We start from the raw sequence: 18072 nt of genomic DNA, 5'->3' as shown, positions 1-18072 counted from the left end.
GATTTTGGAGTCCCCCAAAAATAAAGTCAGCCACTGTTTCTACTGTTTCCCCATCTATTTGCCATGAGGAGATGGGACCAGATGCCATGATCTTAGTTATCTGAATGTTGAGCTTTAAGCCAACTTTTTCACTCGCCACTTTCAGTTTCATCAAGAGGCTTTTGAGGTCCTCTTCACTTTCTGCCATAAGGGTGGTGTCATCTGCATATCTGAGCTTATTGATATTTCTCCCGCCAATCTTGATTCCAGCTTGGGCTTCCTCCAGCCCAACGTTTCTCATGATGCACTCTACATATAAGTTAAATAAGTGGGGTGACAATATACAGCCTTGATGTACTCCTTTTCCTGTTTGGAACCAGTCTGTTGTTCCATATCCAGTTCTAACTGTTGCTTCCTGACCTACATACAGGCTTCTCAAGAGGCAGGTCAGGTGGTCTGGTGTTCCCATCTCTTTCAGAATTTTCCACAGTTTGTTGTGATCCACAGTCAAAGGCTTTGGCATAGTCAATAAAGCAGAAATAGATGTTTTTCTGGAACTCTCTTGCTCTTTTGATGATCCAGCGGATGTTGGCAATTTGATCTCTGGTTCCTCTCCCTTTTCTAAAACCAGCTTGAACATTTGGAAGTTCACGGTTCACGTATTGCTGAAGCCTAGCCTGGAGAATTTTGAGCATTACTTGACTAGTGTGTGAGATGAGTGCAATTGTGTGGTAGTTTGAGCGTTCTTTGGCATTGCGTTTCTTTGGGATTGGAATGAAAATTGACCTTTTCCAGTCCTGTGGCCACTGCTGAGTTTTCCAAATTTGCTGACATATAGAGTGCAGCACTTTTACAGCATCATCTTTTGGGATTTGAAATAGCTCCACTGGAATCCCATCACCTCCACTAGCTTTGTTTGTAGTGATGCTTCCTAAGGCCCACTTGACTTCACATTCCAGGATGTCTGGCTCTAGCTGAGTGTTAGTGATCACACTATTGTGATTATCTGGGTCATGAAGATCTTTTTTGTACAGTTCTTCAGTGTATTCTTGCCACCTCTTCTTAGTATCTTCTGCTTCTGTTAGGTCCCTACCATTTCTGCCCTTTATTGAGCCCATCTTTGCATGAAATATTCCCTTGGTATCTCTGATGTTTTTGAAGAGATCTCTAGTCTTTCACATTCTGTTGTTCTCCTCTGTTTCTTTGCATTGATTGCTGAGGAAAGCTTTCTTATCTCTCCTTGCTATTCTTTGGAACTCTGCATTCAAATGGGTATATCTTTCCTTTTCTCCTTACAGCCTCACCTTGGTTATATACTGTTTATTTTTCCTTATTAAAATACAAGTTCGCTGAGGGCAGCAAACTTTTTTCTTGCCTTCTCCCTCTTTTTCCCTATCGTGTCTTCAGTCCCTAGAATAGTGTCTAGCACACAGTAGGTGCTTAATAAACATGTGTAGGGTGGATCAATGAAGTCTATGTTCTCTCTGTAGGAAGTTAAACTTAAAAAGTTTGCTTAGTAAGTATGGAATGTGAGTCATAAAATGTTTCATATTAATGGCTGGTGTCATCAATATGATCACATGGTGCATTCATTTTCACTAAAAGGTACATCTGCTCCACAGCCAGGAAACTTCTCTTTATGGTTTGAAAACTGCTCTTCATGTACAGTGTAGGAGAGACTGCTTATGTTTATGTCTTGAATCTGTCCCCCCCTTTCCTCTTTAGATTAAAAGATGTACAAAAACATCAAAAAATCAAAATACAAATATATGAAGTAGAAAAGAAAAACCACTCTTAAACCTAGCCAGAGACAAGTCACTGTTAAGATATTGATTATTGTTCTTTAGAACCATCTGAAATGAACTTATGTTTTTAAAGTAATATTTGGATCATATATAGTGAAATAAATGTTTAGAAGTACTAGATAATTGGACAAAGTATAGAAATAATAAATAGTGTGAAAGTATTTTATGAACTCGTTCAATATTTAATATCCTGTCTTTTCTGAATGGTAACACAAAGTCTTATCCTGGCACAGTATTGACTAGTGCAGAGTTTATCATATATTCAGAATTGTCAGATGTTTCTGACTATTTGGATATGAAGAAAAAAAGCTTGAGCAGTTATGAGCATTGCTCTAAAGAAGAGAGATCTAAACTTCTTTTTTCCCCGCACTAAAAATGTTTTGTACATTTAATAGGACATTTTGGATTAGTTTTGAAAATATTTTAGATTTTCCTGGAAGCTATCTTTTATTAATTATAAACGCCTCTGAAGTTTTTTAGATCTTTTTCATTGGACTGAAGAAAATTCAGTTCCTAAGAGAAAATGTTTTTTATGTCTTAAAATATATACATGGGTTTTGGGGAAAATCTAAAAATCAGTTTCAAATTCCGCAATATGTATAATTTACTCATGAGTTTATTGTAGTTCAAGGACTGACAGATCAAACTTAAAAATCAGGTTATTTTTGTGTGCTGATACTGTTAAAAAATTAAATCACATTTCCTGAGTTTTAAGCATTTTCAAAACCATAATTAATAGATTGTGAGAAAGAAAGATTAGTAGATGACACTCTCCTTAATGTATCAGTGTTAACATGATTTCCTGATGTTGTAGAATGTTGTATTGTTAGAGGATGATTTTCTGGAGAGCATATAGGCTCAAAATAATTCAGTTATATAGATGGTGATTTACATAAATCAAAAAGGATTTAACTTAATTTGAATCAAAGTAATTATATTCTGCATTTTTAAAACACTTATTTTTTAGTTTAATGTTAGATAGTAATATGTAAGTTCCTGTCCTAAGATACTGGTAATTCATCTGTTTCTGTGTTCATGGGTATCAAACTGGTGTCCTGAATACTGTAAAAAAAAAAAAAAAGTCCACAGATACGTTTGATAACACAGTGTTTTGTTCTATTTTAACCTAAAAATTAGTTGTTAGTATTTGAACATTAGATTTTATATGAAAATATAAATTTCTAGGTTTTTTTTGAAAAGTGTGAGGATTGGACAGTATTTGAGCTTTCTCATCCCAACATTGCAGTGATAACCTGGGGCAGTTTTGGCAATGTTAAACAACAAAGGACATTTGTTAATGTCTAGATGATTGTCATGACTTGGTGGGGAGGTGCTCTTGGCATCTTTTGGCTAAAAAGACCAGGCATGCTGCTTATGCACAGAACACCTTTCTACAGCAAAGAATTATCTGGTCTAAAATATTTCAGTATTGAGTTTGAGGAGTCCTGTAATATAGCAGTAATTGAGCTGAGTTGAATCATATCAGTTTCATATAGGCTATAGTTAGCCATAGTCTCCTCTCAACTTGCTTTATTTATGTGCTGGGACTCTTATATACTTCAATTTGTGCATCTTCCTTTAAAGTAGTGGGAGTTACTTTCCTAGGAATTGAAACAACTTTGAGTATTATTAGAACAGTTGTGGCAAATACACAAAACATTTGTTACTTCTGGCATGAAGAGTATTAGCATCCAAATTTTATTTTCCCCAGTTATCATTTATTCTTTCAGTTAACATAGTGCTGTGTGCTAGATACTACACAATATGCGGAGGAGATAAACAGCTGCTTACACTTTGAGGCTTTTATTAGAGAATTGTTCTGTTTATCATTATGTAATACTTTGTGTATCTCTGATAATTTTCCTTGTTTTGAAGTTGGCTTTGTCTGAAATCTGTGTAAATATTTCAGCTTTCTTTTGATTAACATTAACATTGTATTTCTCCATCCCTTTATTCTTAATCTACCTGTGTCTGTAAAGTAGGTTTTTAAAAGACTGTACTATTTAGTGGGGTTGGGGGCAGGGTCTTATTTCTTAAGTTCCTTCTGATAGTCTCTGTCTTCTTGCATTCACTTTAATATTTAAAGTATTTATTGATTTAGTTGGATTGATATCAACCATATTTGGAACTGTTTTCTATAACTTGTTCTCTATTTTTTATTTTTTTTGGTCTTACATCATTTTTCTGCATTATCTGGGTTTAATTGAGCATTTTGTATTATTTCATTATTTCTCTCCTTAGCATATCATTTATACTTGTATTACTTTTTTTTTTTCGCTTGTATGTATGTTTGTGATTGCCCTGGAGTTTGTGGCATAAATTTACAGCTAATTTAAGTCCACCTTCAAATAACACTATACCACTCAGTGTGGTAGCTTATAACAGAATATTCCCAGTTCTTCTCTCCTGTCCCTTATAACACTGCTGTCATTCATTTCATTTACCCTTAATCTATAGTTACCCAGTATATTGCTGCTCTTCATACTTTTAACAAACTGTTATCTGTTAGATCAATTAAGAGTTTAAGAATATAAAAGATTTTATCTTATTCCTTCTCTATTGTTCTTTTCTCTATGTAGAGCTAAGTTTCTGACTTACATCATTTTCCTTCATTCTGAAGAACTTGTTAATTTTAATATTTCTTTAAAGACAGGTCTACTGGTGACAGATTCCCTCATTTCTGTTCATCTGAGAAGGTCTTTATTTCTCCTTTACTTTGAAGGATAATTTCATTGGGTACAAACTTTTAGGTTGGTGATTTTTTTTCCCTCAACACTTTGTAAGTATTCTATTCCATTCTTTTCTTGCCTGCATCATTACTGAAGAGAAGTCCAATGTATTTACCTTGTTCCTATATAGGTAAAGTTTTTTCCCCACCTCTGTCTTCCTTCAAAATCTTATCTTTGATTTTCTGTATATGATTTTGAATATGGTATGCAGGGTGAGAATAGGAGGGGACTTTTATCTTCACTCTGAGAACCTGCGGTGGGGCTCCTGGAGGTAAAGCACAAGGATTCCAGTTTTTCCATATCCTTGCCAACATTTGTTTTGTTTTGTTGTTTGCTTTTGTTTACAGCCATCTTCAGGGGTATAAAGTAGTATCTCATCTAATTGATTTGCGTTTTTTAATGATTAGTGATGTTGAGCAGCTTTCATGTGTTTATTGTTTATTTGCATATCTTTGGAAAAATATTCAGTTTCTTTACACACTTTTAAATTGGTTTTTTTGGTTGCTGTTGAATTATGGGAGCTCTTTATACATCTGGGCTGCTAATCCCTTCCCAGATACATAATTTGTCAATATTTACCCCTATTCTATGGGTTGCCTTTTCATTCTCTTGATAGTGTCCTTTATACAAATAAGTTTTCAATTTTGAAATCCAGTTAATCTGTTTTTTCTTAGTTGCTTAGGATGTGACAGAAATATGCCCTACACCCATTTTTTAGTTTTATGCACTTTTACTTATCTTACTTGCTCAGTATTTCCAACTTCAGTTCAGTTCAGTCACTCAGTCGTGTCCAACTCTTTGTGACCCCATGAATTGCAGCATGCCAGGCCTCCCTGTCCATCACCATCTCCTGGAGTTCACTCAGACTCACATCCATCGAGTCAGTGATGCCATCCAGCCATCTCATTCTCTGTCCTCCCCTTCTCTTTCCCCCAATCCCTCCCAGCATCAGAGTCTTTTCCAATGAATCAACTCTTCACATGAGGTGGCCAAAGTACTGGAGTTTCAGCTTTAGCATCATTCCCTCCAAAGAAATCCCAGGGCTGATCTCCTTCAGAATGGACTGGTTGGATCTCCTTGCAGTCCAAGGGACTCTCAAGAGTCTTCTCCAACACCACAGTTCAAAAGCATCAATTCTTCGGCGCTCAGCCTTCTTCACAGTCCAACTCTCACATCCATACATGACCACAGGGAAAACCATAGCCTTGACTAGACGAACCTTGTTGGCAAAGTAATGTCTCTGCTTTTGAACATGCTATCTAGGTTGGTCATAACTTTCCTTCCAAGGAGTAAGTGTCTTTTAATTTCCAACTTCGCCCCTCCCCCCAAAAAAGGAAAAATCATGAGAGAGCCGATCGAGCTTTTATAAATAAGTTTTTGAAGACAGAAAAACACTAAGAATAATCTAAATTGCCAGTACAGTCCTTTCAAACAGAATGAGGAGAAAAATACCTTATTTTGTATCCTTTTGGAGTAATATTAAATTGAGAAGCAGTTTTTGATTTCTAACTCTTACTTTACATTTTGAGGTAAGGTGACCCTCAAGATCTATCTGATGTTATTGTGTTGAATTTGATTTAAAAATTAGTAAGCTCTTTTTGAAGTATAGAATGTACAAAGGTAAATGTGGTTAAATTGGTTAATTAAAAATATATAATATTGGTTGATAATGATTTACAGTCAACATGTTAATGTTATCAATATCATTTTCTTTTTTTCTTTAGGTATAATTGACATAAAACCATATATTAGCTTCAGGTGTACAACATAGTTCAGTATTTGTAAGATGTCATTTTCAAATAAGAGTTTCAGATTTTGTTTAACTTTTACTTTGTGAGAAAAAGTATAGTTATGATATAAAATGTTTTATCTCCCAGAAATTCTTACATTTTTATGTTGATCAATTTACAGGTGAATTATGTAACCTCATTACGCTGGATGTAGCTCACAATCAACTTGAACACCTTCCAAAGGAGATTGGAAACTGCACACAGATAACCAACCTTGACTTGCAGCACAATGAATTGTTAGACCTCCCAGATACTATTGGTATGAAAAGAGAAAGAAGATACTGTTAATCATTTATAACTACTTGGACATTAAAATCTGTTTCAATAATAAAGTTAAAAGATTAAAATTCAGCATTGTTGAAGTGGTAAAACTTCTAAAAGATAGTATTTTAAAATAATTTTTTATTTCCATTTCTAGGAAAGGAAAGTAAGTTTTAGGAAATGAGCTCAGTTAAATTGTAAAGAAGGTAGAATATTGAGTAACGTCTATATGTTCTATAACTCTGTGCTTAAATTGCAGAATGGGTGCGTTCTCTGTTTTTGCTTATTTCAGAAATGTTGCATGCTCTTGTATAGGGTGTGGTCCCTTCTGTGCTAAAGTAGACCACACTGAAAAAATAAGATCATTGCTGTTTAGTTTTTAAAACATGGCAAGTACATTTTAAAATTTGCTCATCTGTAATATCGAGGGATTAAAAGAAAAGATGTCTCAAAATGCATAATGTGTTTTGAAGACATAGTCAAACTACAGAAGGTTGATGTGTTCCATATTTATAAATTCTTGTTTATATTTCTGAATGCCCCAAAATTTATACAAACAATAGAGGGAATTTAAAAATTTTTGGATGCTTTTAGTTATCACTGTGGTATGAGGAAACTATTAGGTTTATTTTAAAAAATTACTCTGTACTTAGTTTATATAATTTTAGTAATGAATATTTATAAGGTTCTATTACTAAATTGCATGAGGCCTATGATGTTATCTTTCTCCAGAAGAATTTTTATTTGCTTCTCTCAGGTACCTAGAGTAACTAACCACTTTAATCCATCCGTGTTCTAAGGGTTGTAATTTTTCTGGTCCTCTCAAGTGATTCAGAGGCAAACTGCAGAGTAATTGGAGGGCCGTTTTAATTCTGATTGACCCCTCATACTAGGGTGCAGCCCTGTAGGGTCCTAGTTGATGCTGATTACTAGACTCCTCACCCTTGGCAGGCTCTAGATTTTGACTCTTGGCAAAACATGCCTTCGCCTTTCAGTTACATCTTCTGTTTGGGAGAGCGCTCTTAGGACAAAAATCTCCCGTGCTTTGCTTGTTTCTGGGTTCCCAGCTGGTTTCCAGCCTGGTTACTGCTAGTCATTATCATATTCGTTTTCTGATTTTTGTTTTAGAAGTGTTCTTAGTTTTCTGCAATGGGAGGGTTTGCTTGAATTACCTTGAATTACTTTCTGCTTCATTACTTGAAGCAGAAACAAGTGTAGCAGAATTTTTTTTAATGTTACAGTAGACTGTCTCTGGTAACGTAACAACTATTCACAGAAAAGTTAATCTGAGACTTCTTCAGATTATAATAGCTAGCCATTAGAACCTGTATCTTTCTGATTCTTGTCCCCTAGAGTCTAGAACAAAAAGACAGAAAAACACAAAATAAATGAAAAAAGTCATGGGAGACAGGACTAGAAGTTCTAGAAAGAGAATAGAGGTAAGACAATGAAGCTGTAAAATATAATTTAATACTGTTTCCCTGAATTTGACAAAAACCCAGATAATAAGATTGAAATTTCTTACCAAGATGAAATAATGAAAAAAGATACATTCTGGTAGGAGTTTTAAAAATTAAGTTTGCTAATTTTTAATAAATGATATGGGCTTCTCTGGTGACTCAGCAGTAAAGAATCTGCCTGCCAGTGTAGGAGACCCAGGTTTGATCCTTGGGTTGGGAAGATCCCCTGGAGAAGGAAGTGGCAACCTACTCCAGTGTTCTTACATGGGAAGTCCCATGGACAGGGAAGCCTGGAGAACTGCAGTCCATAGGGCTGCAAAAGAGTTGATCACTACTTAGCAAATAAACAATAATAAGAATAAACAATATGTTCATGTGTAATGTTATAAAACCTTTGTCTAGTTTCAGTTTCAGAGTAATGCTGACGATATATAGTAAGTTGGGAAGTTTTCCCTACTCTTCAATTTTTGGAAAAATTTGTATAAATTGGCATATTTCTTATTTGATAAAGTTCATTGATACAGCCACCTAGTCAGAACTTTTGTTTGTTGGAATGTTTTTTTAAAACAATTTCAGTTTTTTTGATAGACATAGAGCTATTTAGGTTATCAGTTTCTTCTTGAGAAAACTTGATCATTATTTGTGTCTTTCATAGAATGTGTTCATTCCATTTACGTTGTCACATTTAATGGGGATAAAATTGTTCATAACATTTGCTTATTATTTCAGTGTCTATAGAATCTGTGATAATGCCATTTTTCTCTTTTCTGATATTGGCAATTTATATCTTCTCTCTTTTCCTAATCAGTCTGGCTAAAGGTTTATTAATTTTATCAGTTCATTGATTGTCTCAAAGTATTGATTTTACTCTATTTTTCCCTTGGTTTTTATTTCATTGATTTCTACTTTGACCTTTCTCATTCCTGTTTGTCTGCTTACTTTGATTTTATTTGCCCCTTTTCTAGTTTCTTATAGTGGAAGATTGAGATTATTGATTTAAGACCTTTCTTCTCTTCTCAGAGAGTCAGTTCAGTTCATTTCAGTCGCTCAGTCATGTCCGACTCTTTGAGACCCCATGGACTGCACCACGGCAGGCCTCCCTGTCCATCACCAACTCCCGGAGTTTACTCAGATTCATGTCCATTGAGTCAGTGATGCCATCCAATCATCTCATCCTCTGTTGTCCCCTTCTCCTCTCATCCTCAATCTTTCCCAGCCATTTAGTGCTATAAAATTTCCTCTTACATACCACTGACAACATCCCACAAATTGACATGTTGTGTTTTATTTTTTGTTTTGTCCAAAATGCTTTCTAATCTGCCCTTTTGTTTTCTATGATCTATATGTTACTGAAAAGTTTGTTATTTAGTTCCCAACATCTAACAATTTCCCAGGGATCTTTCTGTTACTGATTTCTAATTTCATTGTGGTTGAGAACATACTTTGTGTGACTTGAATCATTTAAATATATTGAGACTTATTTTATGGCTCAGTGTATGGTCTATCTTGATAAGTATTCCATGTGCAATTGAATATGTATTCTATTTTTGTTGAGTAGAGTAATGTGGATGAGGCAGTCAGTGAATTTATTGTGCTGCTAGCCCTTTTTGGTCATTTTTTCCTCCCAATTTTTATTAGTTATATTGTTAGGACATGCAACATTTATGGTATATCTTGTTAAGCCAGTCTCTAGTTTAGTCTTAATTGTTCACTAACAGTGCTTGCTGCTATAAAATTAAAGGCCATAGTTGTTCAAGTTATTTCTTGGTTGGTTAAAGTCAGTCTTACAGTAATTTTCTCTGAAATCGTTCGTAAACAGTGAAAGTGAAGTCGCTCAGTCCTGTCTGACTCTTTGTAACCCCATGGACTGTAGCCTACCAGGCTCCTCCATCCATGGGATTTTCCAGGCAAGAGTACTGGAGTGGGTTGCCATTTCCTTCTCCAGGGGATCTTCCGGACCCAGGTATTAAACCAGGGTCTCCCACATTGTAGGCAGACGCTTTACCATCTGAGCCACCAGGGAAGACTTATTAGCAGTAGTTTTCTAGTTTTTGTATGTTTGTAAGCTTTATATTTAAAGAACTCTTTGATGGATATAAAAATCATTGGGTTCAACTTCCTTTCCTTGAACATCTCAGGAGACCTAAAAGGTAGCTCTTTTGTCTTCTAGAACTGAATATGCAACAGTATGAGGCTGGTCTAATTGTTTTTTTCTCATTATAATGACTTAATGTTTGTCTCTGGCCACCCAAAGGGTTATTTCTTTATTTCTAAAGTTCAAGAACTCTATTATATTTCTAAGTGTTAATCTTTCAGGTTCCCATTTCCTTGGGATACTCTGAACCAGTTCAGTAATACAGGTTTAATTTTTACTTCAGTATAAATCACCTATTGACGTATTTATTTTGTTGTATGTTCTTATGTTGAAATACGTAAGTTTGCTGATTTTAAATAAGAAACTGATTTTGATAGTAAAGGAGAAAAGAAAGAATAATGCATTTTAACATGATCACTTTTCAGTGAATGACACATAAAAGCACTTTAAAAAGAGACTTCTTTTATAAACATAAAGGCTTCTCAGTCTTAGAAAAGTAAAGGTTGTTTACTCTAGCAAATCAGGTCAACTGAAATTAAAGATGGTTGAAATGTTATAAAGTTACGGCCTTATCCATCTCATTGACGCTTAATTATTGTGTATTTCCTAAGATACTATATGTGCAGATACTTTATTGTTCCTTGAGCATATCAGGCAAGTTCTAGCCTCAGGGTCTTTGTACTTCTCAGTTTCTCGGCTTAGAACTTTTTTTCCTAAATATACACATAATTTCCTCTACTCTTTCAACTAATCAAATGGATATATAGAGTTCTATAAAGGGCATGGTTATCAATTAGTCCTGTTCTTCAGTTCAGTTGCTCAGTTGTGTCTGACACTTTGCAACCCCATGGACTGCAGCGTGCCAGGCTTCCCTTTCCATTATGAACTCCCAAAGCTTGCTCAAACTCATGTCCATTGAGTCGGTGATGGCATCCAACCATCTCATCCTCTGTCGTCCCCTTTTCCTCCTGCCTTCAGTCTTTCCCAGCATCAGGTGGCGAAAGTATTGGGGTTCCAGCTTCATCATCAGTCTTTCCAATGAATATTCAGGACTGATTTCCTTTAGGATGGACTAGTTTGATCTCCTTGCTGTCCAAGTGACTCTGAAGAGTCTTCTCCAACTTAGCATTTGTGAAATGACTCAGGAAATGTGCATCAGATACTATTATCTGGGTACTTCGGCAGAGGATTTGAGGGAGGGGTCTGTTCCAGAAAGGCCCTGTAGAGTCCTGTTCTTACTCTCGAATATTCTAACAGTATTTCATTATTTAATATTTTATGCATGTATTGGTTTCCCTATCTTCCTCAATAACAATTGGCGGCGGGGGGGTGCAGTTATAAAGTACTAAAATAGTGTTGGCAAATAGAGAAAGCATAAGTCGTAGAGGATGATAAAGCAATCCAGTTATTAAGACTAGGGTCCTTTGGATTCACTTCCTCTGACAGAGGATAGCGTCTCCATGTATTCTTTCTCCTGGCTTTCTTAATTTTGCATTTCTATCCGAAGTAATTCTTCTGTATTTCAAGTGTGCTTGTTAATATGAAAACATTTGACTTCATTATTAATCTTGGGTAATTGACATGTTATCTCAGAAAAACACAAGTGCCTGACTTCTAACACACTCTACATGGTCAGATTACAAATATGTATTGGAAATCAATAAGAACTGAAACATAAATGATAATAAAAATTTATATATCTCATTTATAAATTTTATAATAAATATAAATAGGCTTTGATAGTTGTCAGCAAACTAAATACAGCTGTTATCCCAAGTAATAGCAAAGTGAGTTAAGTATTGTGTGTTGAAAGTTTTTATAATATTATAGTCATTTATCATATACTGTGTTTATTAAGATAGTTCTTTGCCTTTCTCCATCCCTCTTATCCCCCATAGTTTGATTGTATTGCAGAAGGTTGAGATTTGATGAGAAATCTGAACATGCAGGTCTTGATCTGTTACAAATCTCAACAGTCATAATTCACCTTTGAGATTCTCTCTCTCATCTATTGGAGAAGAGCAATTCACCCCAAACCATCAGTGACAAACTTAGCTGGAGTATAATTCTGATACTTTGCTTTTTTTTTCCCCCTGGTTTACTAGTTGAAAAGTATAACTTAAAATGAAAAACAAAAAACCCAACACCTGTCTTGGAGAGTTGATGCTAGTCCCACAGGAGTTGCCTTGTCTCTTTTCCCTGGACCAAAGAAACTTGCACTGAATTCACAATTGAAAATCAAATCTTTTATCACCTTACAGTTACTTTTCCAAAAATCGTTTTTAATTATTTGCCTTTTTTTTTTCCTCGCAAGTATATCCAGATGTTTTTAACTCTTTTTTGCTTGAGATATAAATACTCCTAGAGTAGTTATCACTCTTTGGCAATAAGCAATGCCATTTACTTCCAGGCTGAGCAGTGCCAAGATCACTGAAAGAGGCAGAAGGAACTGGGGAGATTGGCACAGCTGATTGCGGTTAAGTGAAAGAGTGCTCAAAAACATATTTAGAGTCTTGAAGCCTCAGATATGCAGATGACACCACCCTTATGGCAGAAAGTGAAGAGGAACTAAAAAGCCTCTTGATGAAAGTGAAAGAGGAGAGTGAAAAAGTTGGCTTAAAGCTCAACATTGAGAAAACGAAGATCATGGCATCTGGTCCCATCACTTCATGGGAAATAGATGGGGAAACAGTGTCAGACTGTATTTTGGGGGGCTCCAAAATCACTGCAGATGGTGACTGCAGCCATGCAATTAAAAGACGCTTACTCCTTGGAAGGAAAGTTATGACCAACCTAATAGCATATTCAAAAGCAGAGACATTACATTGCCTATAAAGGTCTGTCTAGTCAAGGCTATGGTTTTTCCAGTAGTCATGTATGGATGTGAGAGTTGGACAGTGAAGAAAGCTGAGCGCCAAAGAATTGATGCTTTTAAACTGTGGTGTTGGAGAAGACGCTTGAGAGTCCCTTGGACAGCAAGAAGATCCAACCAGTCCATTCTAAAGGAGATCGGTCCTGGTGTTCTTGGAAGGAGTGATGCTAAAGCTGAAACTCCAGTACTTTGACCTCATGTGAAGAGTTGACTCCTTGGAAAAGACTCTGATGTTGGGAGGGATTGGGGGCAGGAGGAGAAGGGGACGACAGAGGATGAGATGGTTGGATGGCATCACTGACTCGATGGGCGTGAGTCTGAGTGAACTCCGGGAGTGTGTGATGGACAGGGAGGCCTGGCGTGCTGCAATTCATGGGGTCGCAAAGAGTCGGACACAACTGAGCAACTGAACTGAATTGAACTGAAAGCCTTCTGAGGTCTCCAGTGGTTTTATGAAATCAGGGAGAGGGGGATCTGAAATAGGAAAAATTTTTTATTTTCTATTTCTTTTCAAAGTGAGAGAAATATACAAGAAGACTTTGCCTTCAAGGCTAGAGCACAGAATAATTCATATCTCATTTTGTTACACTGTGCTCTGAAGAAATGTTACAGTAATTATATCAACAAATAGAGTTTTAGTAATTGATTTTAGGTAATTACAGTTCTACTTACATGTAACACCTTTACTAGTTTTCTCTTCAATGGTGGTATTCTTTTGAGTTTTTGACTTTTAAGAATATTTTTTAATAAGTTTACTTTTAATTGGAGGATAATTGCTTTACACCATTGTGTTGGCTTTTACCACACAACATGCTGCTGCTGCTGCTGCATCGCTTTAGTCATGTCCGACTCTGTGCGACCCCATAGATGGCAGCCCACCAGGCTCCCCCGTCCCTGGGATTCTCCAGGCAAGAACACTGGAGTGGGTTGGCATTTCCTTCTCCAATGCATGAAAGTGAAAAGTGAAAGTGAAGTCGCTCAGTTGTGTCTGACTCTAGCGACCCCATGGTCTGCAGCCTACCAGGCTCTTCCGTCCATAGGATTTTCTAGGCAAAAGTACTGGAGTGGGGTGCCATTGCCTTCTCCACCACACAACATGAGTTAGCCATAAATATGCATATGTCCCTTCCCTGTTGAACTTCCACCCCATCCCACCCCTCTAGGTTGTCACAGAGTACTATGTTGAGCTCCCTGTGTTATACAACAATTTCCCATTAGTTATCTGTTTTACATATGGTAATGTTTATGTTTCAGTGCTACTCTCTCAGTTCGGCCCACCTTCTCCTTACTCCGTTGTGTCCAAAGTCTGTTCTCTATGTCTGCGTCTCCATTACTGCCCTACAAATGTTTATTGGTACTATTTTTCTAGAGTCCATATATGTACGTGTTAATATACAAGAATTTGTTTTTCTTTTTCTGACTTACTTCACTCTGCATATAGGCTCTAGGTTCATCCACCTCACTAGAACTGACTCAAATGCTTTTCTTTTTATGGCTAAGTAATATTCCATTTCATTTGTCATTTATCCATTCATTTGTCAGTGATATCTAGGTTGCTTCCATGTCCTGGTTATTATAAATAGTGCTGCAGTGAACATTGAGGCATATGTGTCTTTTTCAGTTATGATTTTCTCAATGTATATGCCCAGTTGGGATTGCTGGGTCATATGGTAGTTTTATTCCTAGTATTTAAAGAAATAGCCACACTGTTTCTCCATAGTGACTATATCAATTTACATTCCCACCAACAGTGCAAGAGAGTTCCCTTTTCTCCACACCTTCTCCAGCATTTATTGTTTGTAGATTGTTTTGATGACCATTCTGACCAGTGTAAGGTAATACCTCATTGTAGTTTTGATTTGAATTTCTTTAATAATGAGCAATGTAGAGCATCTTTTCATGTGTTGGTTGGCCATCTGTATATCTTCGTTGGAGAAATGTGTGCTTAGATCTTCTGCCTACTTTTTAATTGGGTTGTTTGCTTTTCTGGCATAGGGCTGCATGAACTGCTTGTATATTTTGGAGATTAATCCTTTGTTAGTTTCATTTATGATTATTTTCTCCCATTCTGAGGGTTGTCTTTTCATCTTGGTTATACTTTCCTTTGTTATGCAAAGCTTTTAAGTTTAACTAGGTCCCACTTGTTTTTGTTTTATTTCCATTTCTCTAAGAGGTGGTCAAAGAGGATATTGCAGACATTTATATCAGAGTGTCTTGTCTCTGTTTTCCTCTAAGAGTTTTAGAGATCCTGGCCTTACATTTTATATAACTTTTAAGTTTATTTTCAATTTATTAGTTTAATGTTTCTGGAAAAAAATTGTACCTTTAACAATATTTCATTGTTAGAACTTGTATGCCTTTTCTAGTGATTTTTTGCTACTTTGTTAAAATAAGATAAAGACTGTTTGAGTTAGAGTCTTACTCAAAAGTTACACTAAATTAACCTAAAAATGCTGATTTCTTTTGCTGAAATTGAAAGCATTAATTTTAATTCATAGCCATTTAATGTTTCCATATTTTAAAAATCTGACAGCATAAGAAAACAAGCTGTCAGATTCAGAACACAGAGCAACTTACTGTCAAAGTTAAGCACTTAGAAAGCTAAATGCCAGTGATTGACAGTGATCAGCCTACATTTATAAGCGTTGGCAACATTGATTTTATTTCTTAGTCACAGTGGCTCAATATTAAAGCAAGCTGTGGCTTGATTTCTAGGTTGCAGTTTACTTTGTGGTTAAAACCACTTACTGAAAGAGGCTAGAGTTGAAACCACTGCAGGGGGTGAATCACAGTAAATGCCAGACTTCTCATGTTAAGTTTTTTTTTTTTTTTCTGGCATAAGACAGTGTTGATATTTCATCGTTAATTTTTTTTCACCTTTTTTATTTTGCTGAGAGTAGTGCATTTTGACAAAATGTGGATGACTCTGAGCATACCATGCTCTCAAGAAAGTGACAAGTCCTTTGCAGATGTTAATTGCTTCATCAGAATAGCATATTCTCATAGAGTACAATTTTTAAAGTTCATCCTCTTCAATCCCACTGGGGGGGGCGGTGGTGGAGTTCAGGCATTTCATAGACCTGTTGGTGAATGCTTCAGCCATTTTATTACCATGGAACAGCTGTATTACATAGGGAAAGCAGTGGTATGAAGGAGAGACAGAGGATGAGCTTCTTCTATTTATTTTTTAAGATTGAGTGCCTTTTTTATCTTCAACGTGGTATAGCAATTAAAATTTTATCAAAAGATTTTTGAAATTCTTTGTACTGGACATTATCACTGCTTATAGGAAAATTTCCATCTCTTTACCAGTCTTGTAGTGGCCATGGGCATGCGATAGGCAAGGAATAAGATATTGATACCCTCCCTCCTTCCCCATTTTAAATGGATGTGAGTTAATGGGGACTGCCCTTCAGTTTTGGTGGGAATGAAATTGATACAGCCTAATGGCACTGTCTGTTAAGATTTAAGATATTGCTATCTTTTGATACATCTGAAATATTTTCACATGTACACACAAGTATCTATTAGGACGTTCATTATAGAATTCCTTTTTAAATATTAGGAACAAATGCTGTCCATTGGGGATGATTAGATAATTGTATAATTATACATATCATAGGGTACAGTGGTTAAATAAAATGAAGTATATCAGTATTTACTCAACAAGAAAATATTTCTATGACCTGTTATTTAGGAGGAAAAGTGTGCAAAATGATCCCATTTATATAAAGACAAATAGAGAAACATTTTAAAAAATCCTGAATTTGTATATGTATAAGTAAAAGCTTATCCAGTCTCATCACTTCATGGGAAATAGATGGGGAAACAGTGTCAGACTTTATCTTTTTGGGCTCCAAAAACACTGCAGATGGTGACTGCAGCCATGAAATTAAAAGACGCTTACTCCTTGGAAGGAAAGTTATGACCAACCTAGATAGCATGTTCAAAAGAAGAGACATTACTTTGCCAACAAAGGTTCGTCTAGTCAAGGCTATGGTTTTTCCTGTGGTCATGTGTGGATGTGAGAGTTGGACTGTGAAGAAGGCTGAGCGCCGAAGAATTGATGCTTTTGAACTGTGGTGTTGGAGAAGACTCTTGAGAGTCCCTTGGACTGCAAGGAGATCCAACCAGTCCATTCTGAAGATCAGCCCTGGGATTTCTTTGGAGGGAATGATGCTAAAGCCGAAATTCCAGTACCTTGGCTACCTCATGCGAAGTGTTGACTCATTGGAAAAGACTCTGATGCTGGGAGGGATTGGGGGCAGGAGGAGAAAGGGACGACAGAGGATGAGATGGCTGGATGGCATCACTGACTCGATGGACGTGAGTCTGGGTGAACTCCGGGAGTTGGTGATAGACAGGGAGGCCTGGCGTGCTGCGATTCATGGGGTCGCAAAGAGTCGGACACGACTGAGCTGAACTGAAGTAAAAGCTTAAGAGAAGGATCTCAATATGTACATATTGGATTACACACCATGGTTTTCTGGGCAGTAAAGTAAGTTATACTTATATATTTTGTAATTGAAAATTTATTTGGTGTGATAAGAGGAGTGCAATGGTTAGTTCATTCTCTGATATCTAAAAATGGGCTGCTTAGTCATTGGGTATCCAGGAAAAATTAAAGTGAATATTTTTAAAAGAACTAATTTTTAGTCAGGTAGACCAGGAAAATCTGTTATGTACTTAAAAATCATGTCCAGTTAACATCTGTGTTTTGGAGACATGCTATTTTATAAGTTGAGAATGGGTCAAAGAAAAAAAGCTTTTAATGAGTCTCATATAATTTTGAGTTTTTACATCTTGTTCTTAATGGAAAGGAGGCCATATGGTGAAATATTTTAGCGTCTTTAGTAAATACGAAAGCATGAATGAAAGCCTGGTGTGTGCTTTGCACTGAAATTCTGTGCAAATTTCAGTAGAAATGCATAGCAAGCTCCCTTACTTAAAGGATTTTCAGTCTATTGGGGGAAGTAACTAATTCATGAAACAACCAGCAATGTAGACTGTAAGTAAAATGCTAATGTATAATGAAAACAGCATGTAGCCATGTGTCCGGTTTAGAGGGAGATCAATAAGAT

General features: G+C 36.2%; 1 protein-coding gene across 3 annotated transcripts in view; it reads left to right on the top strand.

The window, feature by feature from the left end:
• SHOC2 (SHOC2 leucine rich repeat scaffold protein) overlaps positions 1-18072 on the top strand; it is an 87509-nt gene that overhangs the window by 51798 nt on the left and 17639 nt on the right. For all 3 annotated transcript variants that reach the window (XM_070363596.1, XM_070363595.1, XM_070363597.1), the window contains exon 3: positions 6425-6562. In XM_070363596.1, coding sequence (XP_070219697.1) covers positions 6425-6562 — 138 coding nt within the window. The remainder of the gene's footprint in view (positions 1-6424; positions 6563-18072) is intronic.

Source organism: Bos mutus, chromosome 26 (assembly GCF_027580195.1).
Source record: "Bos mutus isolate GX-2022 chromosome 26, NWIPB_WYAK_1.1, whole genome shotgun sequence".
In the NCBI taxonomy this organism is placed as follows: domain Eukaryota; kingdom Metazoa; phylum Chordata; class Mammalia; order Artiodactyla; family Bovidae; genus Bos; species Bos mutus.
The sequence above is the reverse complement of the archived record's forward strand: the minus strand, read 5'-3'. Positions and strand labels throughout refer to the sequence as shown.